Raw genomic sequence first — 17379 nt, forward strand, 5'->3', positions numbered from 1 at the left:
CTGTCCCTCTCAATGGCCACTACGATGGCAGCAGAGAGAGGCTCTAACCCAATAATGATACAGTGGAGCTGGGACACACACACGTGCACACACTCAAATGGATTGAAACTCTCTCTCTTTCACCATTTCTATAACACACAGACACACACACAAACACAGACAGTCTAATTAAGTTTTATCTATTTATAGTATTGAGCTGATTATGCTGGTTGAAATCGTGTTTGTTTGCCAGGGCTGCAGATGAAAGCTGAGAGCCTGTTACTCTCTGATGTTATCACCCACACATCACACTCTAGTATTATTCTATTAGGACTGAGTGTGTTTCTTTGTGTATGTGTTTGTGTGTGCGATGTGTGAGTGGGAGACAGAGAGGGAGGATATGTATATGAAAGAGCAAGGGCAAGAATGTGAGTGTGAGTGCACATGAGAGTGGGCGGGTTGTGTGCATGTGAAAGACAGACAAATGGATGAGAGGAAGGAGAGGGAATTATGAATAGCAGCATTGGATGGACAAATTACTGAATTGTTAAGTTGTATCATTAAGGAGAGAAAATAAGACTTTTACATTTGATTGCTTGTTCTTTTCCAGGAAATGTTTTCTGCAGGAGTTATTTTGGCTGTGACCCACCTTCTGACCTGGTGTAAAAGCCAGTATATCACTGGTATAAAGTTTGGCAAGACCATTACCGTGTTTTCACAAGAGTGAGTCCCATGAGGAGAAAAAGTCTGAGAAACTCTACAGAAGAAGACATTTCATCTTTCTTACCCGTAATCTGACAGCCATAGAGCTCGAACCGCAGTGCGATGCCGTTCTTCCACATCTGAGGTCTGATGCGTACGAAGCGGGCCAGGACCGGCTGTGGGATCCGATTCAGAACCACCTCTGTGGCGTCAGCATTGGCATGAAAAACCTATATCAAGAGAGTAACAGACATAATTTAATGATTGTACGTTAATGACTGTAGGGAGTTTCCCTTGTAGCCCTGTACAGGAAGGGCAGAAGTTAGCGGGAGCGACACAGGAGAAATATATCAACAACTATTAGATGGATTTTCTTGACATTTCTTGACATTTATGGTTCCCAGACAATGTCTCCTAATGCCTTTGCTGATCCCATCCCACTAAAAGAAAAGTTCCCCAACTTTTCTTCTAGTGCCTCTATGATGTTCACATTTTAGGTTTGAGTGAAATGTCTCAACGACTTTCGGAAGGATTGCTTCCTATCAACCTCTGAATGAATTGTGATATCTTTGGAAATACAATTACATTTCCTCTAGCGCAATCATCAGGTCAACATTTGTCCAATACTTTGGTTTATGACTGATTACCTGCATAACTCATGACATTCCCATCAACCTAGGCCATACTTGTTTGGCGCTAATGAACTTATTTTAGTCAGGTTTAGTCGCAGATGATGTTGCAAAACCTTGCCAAACAAACCCCAATTCTTTTGTAGTTGCAGATTCCACTAAGTGGGAAAATATAATTTTTAAAGAAATACTTTAACATTTTGGGAATGACAAAATTGAGTTTTTGGTGGGGTCGGCGTGGGCTGCAGAATTAGCGGGATGCCACGCTGAGTGGGCATATGCTACATTTGCATGTGCAAAAATATTTTTGTATCAACTTTATATCATCGTATCTCCGTTTTTACTGGGTCTATTTGCATGAAACAAACTGAGAGTTTCAAGCCAGTACTTTCGACAGAACCAGTCGGCAATGTTGGCCGGACTGTTGTTTTTATGTGGCGCCGGCTTGAACAGGTCACGTGATCTGATCACGCCGGTCGACTCCTAAGAGTTAAAGCTCATGAACACACCGAAGTTGGAAGAGCGACTTCCCAACTTGGGAGATGGGACCATCTGAGGAGCATTTGAATGCACCATAGGCCTTGGCGGAGTGCCATTCTAGTTTACAGTCTAACTTGTTTGTTTAACAGACATGCGATAACAAGAGTTATATGGACAACTCAAATATAACTTCATGCTCAACAGTTTAAACAGTCTAAATCAGTGCAGAGATATCCATAGCAACAATATTCACTGTTCACACTGGACAGATTTACTGTTAAACAAATTCAGGACATCATTTAACCTGAGTTAACATTACAACATGACTCATCTTCTTCTTCTATCTGCACAAATACATAAGCACACACACACACACACACACACACACACACACACACACACACACACACACACACACACACACTGAACAAATTGCTTCTGTTCGTAAAGAAAGAAACGAGTGCAAAGGTTTTCTGACACACACACAGTCTGAGGGCATGCGGTGTGTAATAAATCAAGGGTGTAAGTATGTGGGAGAGCATCCTCTTCTCACGTTCACTTGACTTAACCACACACACACACACACACACACACACACACACACACAAACACACACAGGAAACTATCATCTTTACTCTTTCACGCACTGAGAGCAAAGAAAAACAGACGCTGTCGCCCCTCAATACACAGACACATGATACTGTCTCACACACACAGACAACAGAACGCACACTGTCAAAGTGCCCTGTGCGCAAGTAATTTCCTCTGAAAACACACACAAATATAGATGAAAAAGGAAACTGAATGCGAGCACACATGGCCAGAAGCACTCTTTTTGTCTCTTGACACCAAGACTTTATATCTCTGTCTGTCTGACAGAGTGTCATGTCTCTCTTTCTCTATGACTGTCGTCTTTATTGGGCTCACCACGGGAAAACACAGCTAAGCTTCTGGTCCTCTCCCTATCATTTTTACTTTCTGTCCTCCTTTCTGTCTTTCTTTTCGACATCTCCACCCCTCCATCTCTCCCTTGATACAGCTATAATTTAAGAAAAAACAAGTCTATCCTGTTGTTTCATTAGAGAACCTCAAAGGCATTTTCCCCTCTGTGTCTTTGACTCTCTTTCTATTATGTTACATCAGTGCTGATGGCCTCGCAATTACTTGCTTGGGTACTCATTTATAGATGTTTTCTTTGTTTTTGGAGTGTGTGTGTGTAAATTCACTATTTTCCTCATGTTCCCAATCCATTAAACAGCAGGACCCGTCAGGGGTGAAAAAATATGGATGAAAGGGACAGGAGCAGGCTACTGGGCCAGCTGAGAATTAAACGCATGGCCCACTGGGTGTACCATACAAAGTCAGATGCAGTGAACTCATGGCCTTACAATAAACCTTAATACCAGAAACTGTGACCAGTTAAATGATGGAAAAATGCCTAAAGGCCCCAAAAGACATAACGGGATTGTGGCAGCGAATTGTAATTACAAGTGTGTGTGTGTGTGTGTGTGTGTGTGTGTGTCTGTGTGTGTGTGTGTGTAAAAGTGTAATTATGAAGTCTCACTCTAAGGAGTTAGGGGCTGGTGGGTGCTTTCTGATTTCCCTTGGTGTGCACTGAAACTTTTCCTCAGCCAATGTGTACCTACACGCACACATTCACACACTTTTATGAATGTGTACATAAGAGTGCGCACACTTTGTCTTGATATTCTGTGTGCAAGCGTGTTTTTGAATCTATAACCTTTCTACTGTCCTTTACCAGCTGTTTGAATTGGCGATAGTGAGTGTGTGTGTGTGTGTGTGTGTGCGTGTGTGTGTGTGTGTGTGTGTGTGTGTGTGTGTGGCAGGCACTCCTGTATACATGCTGTTCATTCCCCCCCCCTCTATTATCAGCTTTACTCAGGGTCACCAAACAGAGCTGCAACTGTATTTTAGCTTCTGCTTCTGATAGAAACCTCACTGTTACAACTGCTGCCTTACAATCTCTTCAGTAAACTGAAATCCCTTTAGTAGCAGGCTGAAAACATGATAAGAAAATACCAGCAAGGATTGCCTTTAGAGCTCAGCACCACAGACACTGATTATATTTATAAGAACTGTCAAGAAATAAGTTCTTAGATATTCAAAATCAATGCTAAACTGACCCCACTGTCAAAATAAAAATAATGTTTTTTCTGCAAAGCGCATATTTTACACAGCTGGATGACTTCATCTTGAGTTTCAACCTCCCTGTTTGGTCTTATCAACCCACATTGGAGCGATCACTCACATTAAATGCAGTGTGTGCCACTTATTATTTGTTAATGTGATAACAGCCAGTAGTGAAAGGTGAACCAACCTGAACTCAGGTTTCCCCTCTTTTAATTTGAAGAATACTGCTTGGACACATTTTTAGGTGAGCATATGTTATGATGCAGATGAGTAGTCATAGTAAGTAGCATCAAACTGCACTCTGTTAACATGTTTTCTTTTGTTACAATATTAAAGAGAAGCCTCCCGTCCAGGTTTTGGCTCTGCATCGAGAATCCACAGTGAGGAGGTGTAAGGGGATATGTAGCATCTCTGAGTTCTTAAACTCAAATTCACTGTTAACAGTCTCTTGCTAAAAGGCTTCTGCAACAATCAGCTAATGGACTACACCGCAACCACGCGCAGGTTATAACGTGTATATGTCAACACAAACAGATGAGTCTGATTTAGAGATTGTGTGTGTGTGTGTGTGTGTGTGTGTTTGTGTGTGTGAGGAAGAGGGTTGTTCAGTATCTGTTTAACCCAGTGTTCCTGGTGTCACACACGCACGCACACACACGCGCACACACACACACACACACACACACACACACACACACACACACACACACACACACACACACACACACAGAGGCCAAAATCAACAAGCAGAGATGTGAACCAATACTATAAGAACATTTAGAGGGAGAGAAATCTTCCCGATTCAAATGGTACTTTCCTCTCTCAGTGAAGGTCAAAGATGACAGACATGGAGAGAATACTGTTTTATTTCATTTACACACACTTCCTCTGTTATAACAATAGTGTGCAGGGCGGAAGAACACATATTGTGTATAGCTGCTTCTGGTTTGTAGTCAAAAGGCGACTAACCATGTCTACCTCGAGCCTGCAGGATAGAAAAAGAGCATGACGACGAATATGTTCACCTCATGGGAAAGAAAAGAACAGGTGTGTGTGTATGGCCGTGTCGTGAGCCTGCGGGGCCGCAGTCAGTCAACGAGCGAGGACCAGCGCAGACATGCTGAATTATTCAAATGTCCGTGCTACACGTGTGTGTGGCTAGAGCTATAAAATAGTAAAACTCTCCCCCCATCTCCTCTCATTTCACACACAAGGACAAATACACACACACACAGACTTCGGGGAGGTAACCTGCGTTTGGCAGCTGAATCCTGGTGTGTGTGTGTGTGTGTGTGTGTGTGTGTGTGTGTGTGTGTGTGTGTGTGTGTGACAGTGCAGTCCACAAATCTCACAAACCAAGTGACACATAGCACCCTTATGACATCCCCCTTTGTCCCTTTACACTCTTTTTCTCTCAGCTTTTCTTTCGTTATTTGTCACAAACTATTTCCTCTGTCTCTCCTTTGACCTAGCCCTCCCTCCTGGCTTTCCTTCACCTCGGCTCCCCCCACTACTCTGTCGTTTTATTTAATTTCCCCTCTCCTGACATCCTTACAGGCTGTGTTGCTGAGACCTCTGATCTATCCAGAGGGATTTGTGGTCAACACCCTTGTCTGCTATTCTCATTATTCCTCCTCTCCTCTGTGCCTCCGTTCATCCCTCCATCCCTCCATCGGGGTTCCCCTGTGAACATTTCTTTCCCCCCTTCTGCCTCTTTCCTTCACTCACTTGTTCCCCTATGAACCTTGCTTTTCTCCGATTGGTTTCCACCTCTCTTCCTCCCTCTGCGCAGCTCCGTTTCTTCTCTCTCTATCACTTCAATACTTGACTGGTTGAACTTGTGCTTATGTTTTCTGTCTTTGTTTCTTAATTTTTCTTCCAACATTCCTACTCTTTCCTCTCATCATGATCCCTGTCCCTCCCTCTGATTCCACCCACGTCTCCCACCTCCAACCCTTCCTCTCAATCCACCCTCCCTCCCACAGATTAAGATGGGAATAGGAGGTTTTGGTCTTGGCTGAGGTCCAGCGTTATAATGGCCACAGACAGCCCTGCATGCAGCAATTCGGGAGGGCATTCGTACCACGTCGTGCTTAAATGTACCTCTACTAGCAAAAGGTCTCTGACTCCTCCAAACAAAGAGTCAAACTAACTAAACATCATCTCTCAACTCGAGACCTCAGGTCACAGAAAATCGATGCTTTTCTCCTGACATGTAGGCAACCTTCCATAACCAGGCCCACTGCCAATTCTGTGCACTGAATCACGGAATAGTTAAAGTTATACTGATAATGTCATTATCTTTTTTTCCTGTTTATGTATAATGCTCACATGTAAGTGCTCTCATAATGGTTCACATAAGCAGCCAAATAATCTGACTTGACCTGATCGTGAAGAGGGGATATGATAAATGGCTGCTGCAATGTAAAAACAGGACTCTTCCTGTTAAACATTTTTGGATAAAAAGATAAGAGGACATACAATAAAAATTGGCGTGCTAACACCAACCCTAAAGCACATTTTTCATGCGACACGATTGCATACAAAGTTGATGCAAAAATGAGAATAGGCACATATTCCTATCTCACATATTACACATAATTAGCATAATCCACTGACGTTGTTGAATCCGAAATGGAGAAAATAATTGTTTATCTGTAAGCACATGTCATAAATAATAAATATAATGCCAGTGAATTTATAAATATTATTATTTATTATTTGAAAGTTACGTGGTATGTAGATATCTTTGTGTATAAATTATAACGTTGCTATTGTATTTATGCCTAATTTAAATGACGATATCTTCAGTGACGATGGAGCTGCTACAGTGTTAGCATAGCCCTGATCGAACTGAACTCCATTTAGAAAACAAGCATTTTAAAAGTTGTTTCGCTTGTCATCTTGCAGACAGAGCTGATTAAACATCAATTCAGATTTTTTACAAATAGCAATCATTATGTAGTTAATTCGGCATACTTTTACAGTTTAATCACAGCAAAATCTGTTTATTTTGAGTTCATACTTGAGGCAAACATTTGCTTTGTGTTTGGTGTAAACACAGCATAAAAATCAAAACTAATCCACAAAGAAACAGCACTACAAATTGGTTCTGCAATGATGATTTCTAATATAATGGTGTCCCCCCCTGTGTCTTATACCTTCTGTCTGCTTTTTCCACTCTTTTTCTGGTGCATGTCTTGAGTTAGTACCTGCCATTTGTGAGCATGTCAGTACAATTTAGGAACAAATGCTTTAAGAATATTACTTCTCCTTCTCCTAAAAAGTTAACATATATTCCACATGTCCCATCTGGTTCACGACAGGCCTTTAATGACATTATCAAATACATTACAGATCACACAAATCATTCTGATGTTGTGTGACAGTGGCACCGCCCATATGGGCTGGCTCACAGATGTTTAAAACCAGATTGTGTGTGTGTGTCTCAGCGTGCACAGTGGCCGCTTTATTAAGATTTACTCATCTGAGACAAATGGTAACATACAACAAGCATGCATGTATGCATTTGTGTGTGTTCTTGCTGTTGTGTTGTGCACAAGTGTGTGTTTGCATGAGCACAGACAGTATGCTATTCTCATACTTTTAAATTTTTAATATCCATGTGGCTGCCATTAATTTATGTCCTCCTTTCATGCCTCTTGCTCATAAAACACTAATTCAATAATTCTTCCAGATTAACACACACACACACACACACACACATACACACACACACACACACACACACACACACACATACACAGACACTTCGAACCATCGCTGTAGTCAAGCACAAAAAGTCATTTGTTCGAGCAGCATAAACTTGCCCGCTTATTTCATGATGACTTTCTCAGAAACATATGGGGGGAGGTAGAACGCATGAATGAGCGTCGAGGGAGAGAAAAGAGGAGTAATAGGAAAGAGTGCAAGAGTGATATGGTGAATGAAGATGTGCGGAGAGCGAGCGTGTAGACAAGAAGGGAGGACTTGATGAATGACGGATAGATTTTGAGAGAACTAGAGAAGGAGTGAGTGAATGAAAATGTCAGGAGAGAGATGGATGGATAAATGAACAGTTCAGACCGGGTTTAACAAGTTAAACAGAGAGGAGTTTGGGCGCTTATATATATATATATTATATATATATATATATATATATATATATATATATATTGCATTGGTAGAAAAGGTAGAAATTGTATTTTCTAAAAACATTTTTTGTGTACATTCAAAGGATTGGATTGGCCGCTTGAGGCATGTCAGTTGAGAAGGGACATTAGGCCCCAAGATGCTGACACTATCGTGTCATCCTCACATGACTATCACTCGCTCTGCTTTACCTTTACTCTTTTTCCTCTTACGTCTCTCAGTAGGGGCAGCCAGGATGACAAACTATTCCTGTATCTGGTTAATATCCACAAACAGATGAGATTATGAAATACAGTAGTGGATCAAATGAAAAGACAACCCTGTGCTGAACCATCAGATAACGGCACAGAATGTCTCCCCACGGGGGCTCAAAAGACCGTTAACAGTTGGTTTGAGGTTGTGCATATACTGTATGTGTGTATGTGTGTGTGCATGTGGGTTTGGAAGACAAGGGAGGGATTTTCTACCAGAAGTTTAAACCCCCCTCCTCCTCCTCCTCCTCCTCCTCCTCCTCCTCGAAGACACACATTCACATGCACTCACACACACCCCTCTGTGTCTCCCTAGGCATTCAGCTCTGAAGGAGCTTTCCAGGGTTACGGGGGAAAGGGGATTATGGGTGGTGACACCAACAACCTCAAGACATCATCATTAATCTGTTTTGCGTATTGGATTGTTATTGTTTCATAGCATTTATCCACGCTGGTGTCAGCAGAATATTGCTTTTTGACTGGCAACACAACTGACCGAATGGTGAATTAATTCATTTATCATCAATAGTTAAAATAGCTCTGCAAAAATGAAATTACCAAAATATTTATTTTTTAAATTGACATTTACACTGACTTACTTGTCCTCATTCTTCTATCATCTCTTCTTGAATCTTCCTCAATTTATTTATTTATTATCTCCCCAACTGCCTTTCTCTCCAATCCCTGTGTTTTATCCATCAATCATTTCTCTGGGAGTTAGCTACATCCCTAAGCCGTATGGGATCTGCAGTCCACAGAGGAACCCCAGATGGTAAGACTGAATCTCCTGTTTCCTTCTCAAAGCAAAAGAAGCATTTGCACAGTACGCATGCATATGTGAGTGTGTGCATGGATTAAGTGTTCATGAAGGAATAAGGGTTTTATAGCACAAAGCTAGACGTGGCATTAGACCGCAGGACAAACATATGTGACCACTACAGCGGTGGGAGAACGGTCGTGATGGAAAAAACAGCCACAACCACAGGAACGCTCCTTTCCTTTAATTGCAGTTTAGCATTTAAAAGCATTTTAAAGACCCTCGGTACCGTATGCTTCATTTCTCTACCTGGCACCCCCAGACTGCAGCACACTCACTGATGATTCATCGTGCTTTAACACCGCTGAGAGAAGCAAACAGCCTAGAAGCCTATCCAACCAGGTCGACATTAGGCAGAACTCTGACCAGTGAGTAACAGAAACCAGATGGGATGTGAAAAGCAGACTGTGCAGTCTACTGTAAGTGTAGCTGCATTCAGTGATGTAAGGTATCACGTAGAGCTTGGAGACGTGTGCTGATTCTGGCTTGGTTGTAAACCTTTAAATGAAGCCAACTGAGCTGCGGTGGATATGGAATGACTGTAATTGCAGACACCGGTTGAATTTAGGGCTTGTGGTCAAGTGTTGCTGCATATATTCCTTCTCATATGCTTCTCTGCCTCTTCCATGTGTGTGCTAGTCGAGGCATGTTTGTCACCTAAGACTTTCTCTCTCGTCATGAGCAATAGGCCATTCGAGGGGAGATGAGGGTAGCCTGGTCTCCTAAAAATGAAATTTCCATACATTTCCAAACTGCATTGACAATTAAGTTTTGAGGGAAATGTGTTTCCTACTGGATTTTGTTGTTATCCTCTATCTTAAAAATATAGAACCAAAAAAAGTTGTTCATTGGGCAGTTAACTTGTCACGGGTCAGTGAAATAAACTGGGCATGTCTACCCTGTTAAAAATGAAGAAATAGCCTACTGAGTCTGAGCCTACCTTATGATTCTTGCCATGTCTGTAGACCATCCAGTCCTCTCCATTGGTGCTGACCTCCAGCTTGAAGGTGGTGACATGATAAGCCTTTTGAGTTTCCTTTGAAATGGCGCCCTGGGTGGCGATGCCTGTAAGCACCTTCAAAGTATGGAGGTCCACCTGTTGGCAGGGAGAGAGGAAGTCTTTATCAAAGACTAAAAACATCATGAGCAAAACACTGCAAACAAGCTGAGAAGTGATAATACCATTTAATCCCAACCAAATTGCCTACCATTCTCTGATCTGAATCATCATCTGTCATACACGTGACAAAACGCTGTCATTCTCAAGCTCTTACATCATTGAATGTGTTAAAGATGGACATAAACACACAACTATACACCTGAACTTATCAGCATCCATCTCTTCACCTTCACTCAACTTTCATCTCCTTCTTTCTCTCCTCTCTGTGCCTCTCTCCTGGCAGAGATCGATTGTAGTGACCTGGGGCTCATTCTAATTTCCTCCCATACAATAGCCATAATCACCTCCCCATCCTGATTGTGGATGCTACACTACGTTCCTGTCATGCTGCTAGCTGTGTTGCATTATACATGGACAGCATTGTGTGCTGAATGCGATCTTCAAACTCCTTCATTTCCAGGTACCTCAAGTAGACGCTCATTTGTTTTGCTCCACAGTGCCTAATATGAGTCGATCAAGCAAAACAATGCAGCTCTTTGAATCAAGATCGAAAGTAACGCATATAAGTAAAAATATGATTTCATAGACTCTCTTAATTTGTAAGTGATACATTTGGTAAATATATTTTAACACTTCAACATAGTTTAGATCTTATATATACTTTGTTCTGGGGTCTAAAAATGTTGTTGAGCGTAATAGTAATAACATTGACGGTTCCTCACCTACAACTGTTTAACATGAGTATTTCACACTTTCAAGCCTTCAGTTTACATGAATTGTGTTCTCTGCTACGTTGGTACAATGAATGGAGATCCAAGCCCTTACTTTACAAAACAAGGTTTTGAGACAGAGAGAGGCTGCAGACAAATAAAGAGCAGAAGATGAGAAAGATTCTGCTGTAGGTTATAACATTTATTCTCCTCCGTTGGAGCTGGTGAAACCTCTAGATTAATCAGAACTTGTTGTGTGAGCGTGAGAGAGTGTGCTGTGCTTCTTATTGGGCTATAGTACAAAACACCAGGGGAGGTAAAATGCTGCGTTTGTTATCTGTCAGAGAGACAGGTGTTTTAGATTACTTCCAACAACACACACACACACACACACACACACACACACACACACACACACACGCTTATGGCCAGACAGAGAGCCACCAAGACAACTAATCGATGGGACGGAACTGAGGAAAGGAACGGATGAGAAGATGAAGGGTGAGGAGTAAAGGAATAAGAGAGAGAGAAGAGAAAGAGGTGGAGAACGAATAAGAGGGAGAGAGAGAGAGAGAGAGAGAGAGAGAGACAGAGGAGAGAGAGAGAGAGAGAGAGAGAGAGAGAGAGAGAGAGACAGAGAGAGAGAGAGGAGAGAGAGAGAGAGAGAGAGAGAGAGAGAGAGAGAGATGGTAAGTGAGCCAGGCAAGGCCTCTCATCAATCACAGAGTTGTTAGAATAGCGGAGCCACCAGAACTCACATCATCCATCTGCACAACTGACTGGACCAGACCAGAACAGTATGGTAAAGAATGGAATAGGGACTCCTTGGTAGCCAAGTGGTTAAAGGCCAGGCCATATTCCTGCATTGGGACCTTTGTTGCATGTCATACCCCTTTCTCAATTAAATTAAATTACATTTCAGCAGAACGTTGCAGCTCGATTCCATTAAATGTATTGGCATGACATTTTACATGTGTTACCAAAGCACAATTATGATCATGAAAGACACTGTCACCTTTCAAATAAAGGCGAAAATGCATCTTAAAAAACATATTTTAAAAAAATGGAATAAAATAGAACAGAGTGCCCTGGAGAGAGATTTAAATCACACACGTGGCCCTTGAACCAACATAGCAACACACACATGCCTGAGCATTACAGGCACACATATCAACTCAGGCACACATATCACTCACACAGACATGCATGAACACACACACACACACACACACACACACACACACACACACACACACACACACACACACACACACACACACACAGTTATAAGAGACAAGGGGCTATAAGATGCAAGAAGGAGAGGCATGCTGGCATTTATGACAGCTGCTTGTCAAGACAGGAGGTTGCACACACACATATATACAAACGCACACCTATGTACACACACACACACACACACACACACACACACACACACACACACACACACACACACACAGACACACACACACACACACACACACACGGGCCTTGCTCTCTGCTTGGTGTTAACGCAGGGGAACAGCTGAGAGCCTCTGTGGAACGCAGCGACCCCACGACATCACCAATGACCAGAGAGACTACATGAGAGAGGCAGAAGCTTCATTTCCAGCCAACTGTCAAGCCAATTTTATGCAAAGATCCGATTTGTCATGAACAACTAGAATTACTACCTCACGGTTGTATGCTTCCACCAATCCAATCAAGTTGTCTTAACTACAAATGTCATAACTTTATAATTGTATCTTTATAATTTGTGTGAAATTGTCATAATTAGCATATGCATTCTTGAGATATGGCCTTAAACATGTTTGTTGAGGTCACAGTGACCTTAACATTTGACCAATAACCTGTAATCAGTTCATCCTTGAGTCCAAACAGACGTTTGTGCCAAAACTGAGGAGATTCTCAAAACGCCTTCCTGAGATATCGCGTTTACGAGAATAGTACAGACGTACAGACGGATGGGATGGATAATTGAGGCATAATCAAATTAAAATCAGGTGTATTTCAATGGGCTAAAGATATTATACTGGCAATCTGGGGAAAAAATAATAAAACAATGTGGAGAGTCTTTCAAGTCATTCATGTTGATCAAAAATGTCAGATAATTCTGAGAGTGGTCCGCAGAGAGGGAGCTGTCAGCTGCAGCTGAGGTGAGACAGGAAGGAAGTGTGAGAACTGATGGGACCCTGGCCTCATGCTGTCTCTTGGCCACGGTCCCTTCCTCTGTTTGCTGGCCCATAATTTGGCCTCAGTGGAGCTCTGACGATCAGAACTACTGCTTCTATTCCACATCTGTCTGTGGCTACTATGTTCTTACAAATTAACAGATGAGGTGTTGGCTGGTTCTGGTCTCTTTGAGGAAAATACTGATCCCTCACTGGCTCCTTTACTGTTGAATGAACACACTTTTTATAATTTCCGAGAAGCAGGTTGTCTAGGCTTTTAGAAAAGATAGAATATGTAAGCCGCGCAAAAGAAAGGCTTATTCTCGCAAGCAAGATTTTAGTCTGAGAGTCAAGCAGTTGACCTCCTGACCTGTTGGCAAACTATAAGAAAGGATTTAGGCAATAATGAAAGTTTCTGGTTCTCAAAACTTCTCCAAAATAGAGAAGACTACATCTGACATTGGGCACAGGAAGGGTTCAAACTGATAACTTGATGCAGGAAATCATGAGATGACGCCTATTTCACAAAAGCTTGCTGACAATAAGTAAAGCAAAACCTGAGTGCAGTTTTTGCAAGGCTACAGGAAGGTGACACCCAACAAGATAATCTGTTGTTTATAGAAGTCCTCTCTCTGAAGAGTGCCTTGCAGGCTGGTTTGAATTCATTTCTGTCTGAGGGGTGAGAGAACCCCACACTCCCTTTCCCCTCTCACCCAGACAGCTTCATAACTCACACTTGGCACAGGGATGGCAGGAAGTTGGCTCTGTGATAAAATACGGGAAACAATGCCTTAGCCAGGCATCTAGCAGCTAAACCTTGATATCACTACACCTCCCACTTGCTCTCTCTCTCTCACTCGCTCTCCCACAAACGCTGACACAAATATAGCTGTGGTGGAGTTATTATGGTGTGACTTGTCAACACAAGAACAAAGATGCTGTTAAAATGAGTACAATCTGTTTTTAGTTTAGGCAGAGAAATTACATTACATTCTGTATTTCAGGATTGAGATCTTGGATTTGTGCCATTTCATAATGAAAAAGAAAAGAAAGCCCTTAAAACATTAATAATAATAAGCATTTGATTGCACTACGTGTACCCAATCTTGTCTATTTTTTATATACTACTACATGTTTGTGTTTTGGGATTTATCCACCTCCCAAATGTACAGACTTTGTCACACTTTATACTACGTCGTCTGGCCTAGCTCACGATTACGTGGGTTGTATACGAGTTATAGTGCATTACTTTTCGTAGGCATAAGTATGAACAGTGTTGGAGAACAGCCTGTCCAGGGCCATAAAGCCTTGATGTGGCCATCACCCATATCAAAGGATCAATAAGACCATTTGTGTATAGAGTCATATTGAATGAAAGTTATGGGAACCCCTGAATCCTGCCTTGTTGGCACCACAGCTCCAGGTTTCTAAATTACAGTTGAGAACAAACTCGTACCTGTATGTACTCCCTGTTGCTGTCTTCATTGGGCGTCCATCCATTGTCATGGTAATTGAGTCTGGCCTGTCGTGGCAACCAGTGCTCATCGTAGAAACTTGACGAGGCTGTGATCTGGTCATCTGTGATCTTTCCTGACTCCAGACCAAATGCATTACTACAGTGGAAAGCTACAAGAGGACACGAGGAGGAACAGGAGGAAGAGAATTACACCAATATTCAAGCATTTATTTTATGAAAAAAACAAAGCCGCTGAACTAAATAAACTTACTCTCACTGACTTCCTTGTGTGTCATGTTGTATCGAGCTGAGAAGCCATCTTTAGCCACAGCCATGTCAGTGTGGAAGGACAGAGAGAGAATCCCAGTAGATGATTGGATCTCGGGAGGCACCCTGGTCCCACAGTATCGACCAATCAGAGGGCCCACTATCAATCAGACAAGAAGTATTGGATTAGCCATCAGTGTGTAAAAAGTCTGTCGGCAACTTTTACAGGACATCATTTAATGTTTTTTTTGTGTGACTCATGATACTCTATAACTGTGCAGGTTACACAAGATGTTACAATAATCTCATTCATCCAAGTGTCAAGATGATTTCTTCATTACTTTGTCAATCCCTTTTTCCTCACGTGTTTGTCTTTTCCTTTCTTCCACTATCTCTATTACATCTGCTCATCAATCTGCTCAAGTTATCACCTCTCTTTCCTTCATCTTCATTAACTCTGGACTGGACATGGTGCTGGTCTAGTGGTTAGGCTTACAAATAGGATAGCAGAAGGTTGTGAGTACAATACCAGCCACCATGGTGTCGCTAAGCAAGGCACTTAACCCTGAGATGCTGCTAGGGGACTGAGTCTGTAGTTAGTTCACTGTAAGTCGCTCTGAATAAGACACAACGTAAATGACACGATGATGACATGGTTTTACAAAGTGTATATGTATATTATATGTGTGCGTAAATCCTCCACTGTGCTCTTCTCTAATACCACAACTTGTATATGTCAACACAAACAGATAAGTGTGATTTAGAACCCTGGGGCGTGTGTGTGTGTGTGTGTGTGTGTGTGTGTGTGTGTGTGTATGTGTATGTGTGTATGTGTGTGTGTGTGTGTGTGTGTGTGTGTGGGAGCACATATAGTAGACTCCTCTCTCACACACATAGATACTGCCACCGATCGATCAGTGCTATTGATTTTTTTCCTTCCCTTTTGGAACGGGTGGATATTTGAAATAGGGCTCTTGAGCAAATGACGGTAATAACTATTTTCTTGATGGTGGTGAGGAAAAATAAAAATAGAGGAAGAGAGGAGAAGAGAATCTCAAATCCAACGTGATGATTTCTATAAATAAATTACCCATGTTTGCATAAACTTATGGTCCAACAAATTTAGTTAGTTTTTGAGGATTTAATATTTAATATTTGTATCTTACAGGCAGAAATGGTCTCAATTCTCTTTCTCTCTCTGTGTTTAAGAATTTAATTTCAGCAGCGTATAAACTTGACAGAAGGCACATTTGTCCCTTGTCTGACCCCTGCAAACATATACAGTATGTTGTATGTGTAAACGTACACGTACATTGGAGCTAATGGAACACACAACAACCATAAACTCTTCATATTGTAGTTTTCTCTCAGTTAACTTAAGTGATTTATTTCACTCACTCCAATCAAATTCGAACTGACTTCCTTGGGTTTTTATCATCTGTTCTTCTTCTCTGTTTCTTTTGAATACATATATTTTTAGGCCAGCTCTTCATCTTTAAACATGTCCTCCCTTCCTCCAACGCATTTTAACCTTATAGAGAAACACACATTGTCATTCTCTTTCCCTGTTTGTCTTTTATCTTGTCCTCTCTTCCTGCTTAGGACTCTACACTCTTGCAAAGGTTGAAAGTTAGTCCTTCACCTCTGAATCTCTTCCTGTATATTTCCTTCCATTTCAACACCCTCCCAGTTCATTTCACTTTGCTTCCTTTCCTTTCATCCTGCTATCCTTCTAGTCTCTCTACCACTCAGAGCAGAAGCATTTCATCCTCTCATTTTTCACTTTCAACTTTGCTTAACCTCTCTTGTCTTCTATTAAATCCTGTGAAAAGAAGGAGTAAAGATGGTGTGGCTTTTCCCTACTCTACTTTAAGCATCCTTTTTTCTTTGTACCATCTCCCAACGTTTTGTCCCTCCTTAAGCTGAATTCATATTAACAACAGAAAAATATTCAAAAGAAGAAAAGCACCGTTGTTTGCTCTCCTTTGCTTCTGATACTGTTCACTTCTGTACCTTACACGATTTGGGAATTAAGCAATTACAAATTGTCTCCAGTCAAATTGTTCAATTTATAAAACTAAAAACAGCATTGACATAATATGTATCACACAACAAACTAAAATAGAATAGTATAAAATATTATAGAAAATATTTATTTCCCAAGAATCTTCCTTCTTCCGTTCCAAGTTGCTCTTATTTTTCTTTTCTCCCAATCCTCTCCTTGAAGGCAAACCGGAGGTCTTCTGACCTTCATGTGTTCATCTCAACTTTCTCCTTTCTTTGTTCAAGTCTTCCCATCAGTGTAGGACCTTTCCCTGCCCTTACACTGCTCTTCTTTTTCTTTCTACCTCTTTGATATCTTGAAACTAGATCCAAGATCTTTCTGCCTTAGAGTTGTCTTTCTAAACTCTTCCAGTCCTTCCAGCAGCTACACCAGAAATATCCAAGTCCTCTACTGTTCCTCCTCTCACCTTCCTTCTTTTCTCCCTCCTCT

At 41.6% G+C, this 17379-nt stretch overlaps 1 protein-coding gene across 4 annotated transcripts in view; it reads right to left on the minus strand.

Moving 5' to 3' along the window:
• LOC115026838 (neuropilin-2-like) overlaps positions 1–17379 on the minus strand; it is a 102326-nt gene that overhangs the window by 47579 nt on the left and 37368 nt on the right. For all 4 annotated transcript variants that reach the window (XM_029459828.1, XM_029459826.1, XM_029459829.1 and 1 more), the window contains exons 5-8: positions 14890–15045; positions 14619–14788; positions 10102–10257; positions 767–911 (exon numbers count right to left, since the gene is read on the minus strand). In XM_029459828.1, coding sequence (XP_029315688.1) covers positions 767–911; positions 10102–10257; positions 14619–14788; positions 14890–15045 — 627 coding nt within the window. The remainder of the gene's footprint in view (positions 1–766; positions 912–10101; positions 10258–14618; positions 14789–14889; positions 15046–17379) is intronic.

Source organism: Cottoperca gobio, chromosome 21, assembly GCF_900634415.1.
Source record: "Cottoperca gobio chromosome 21, fCotGob3.1, whole genome shotgun sequence".
Classification (NCBI taxonomy): Eukaryota; Metazoa; Chordata; class Actinopteri; order Perciformes; family Bovichtidae; genus Cottoperca; species Cottoperca gobio.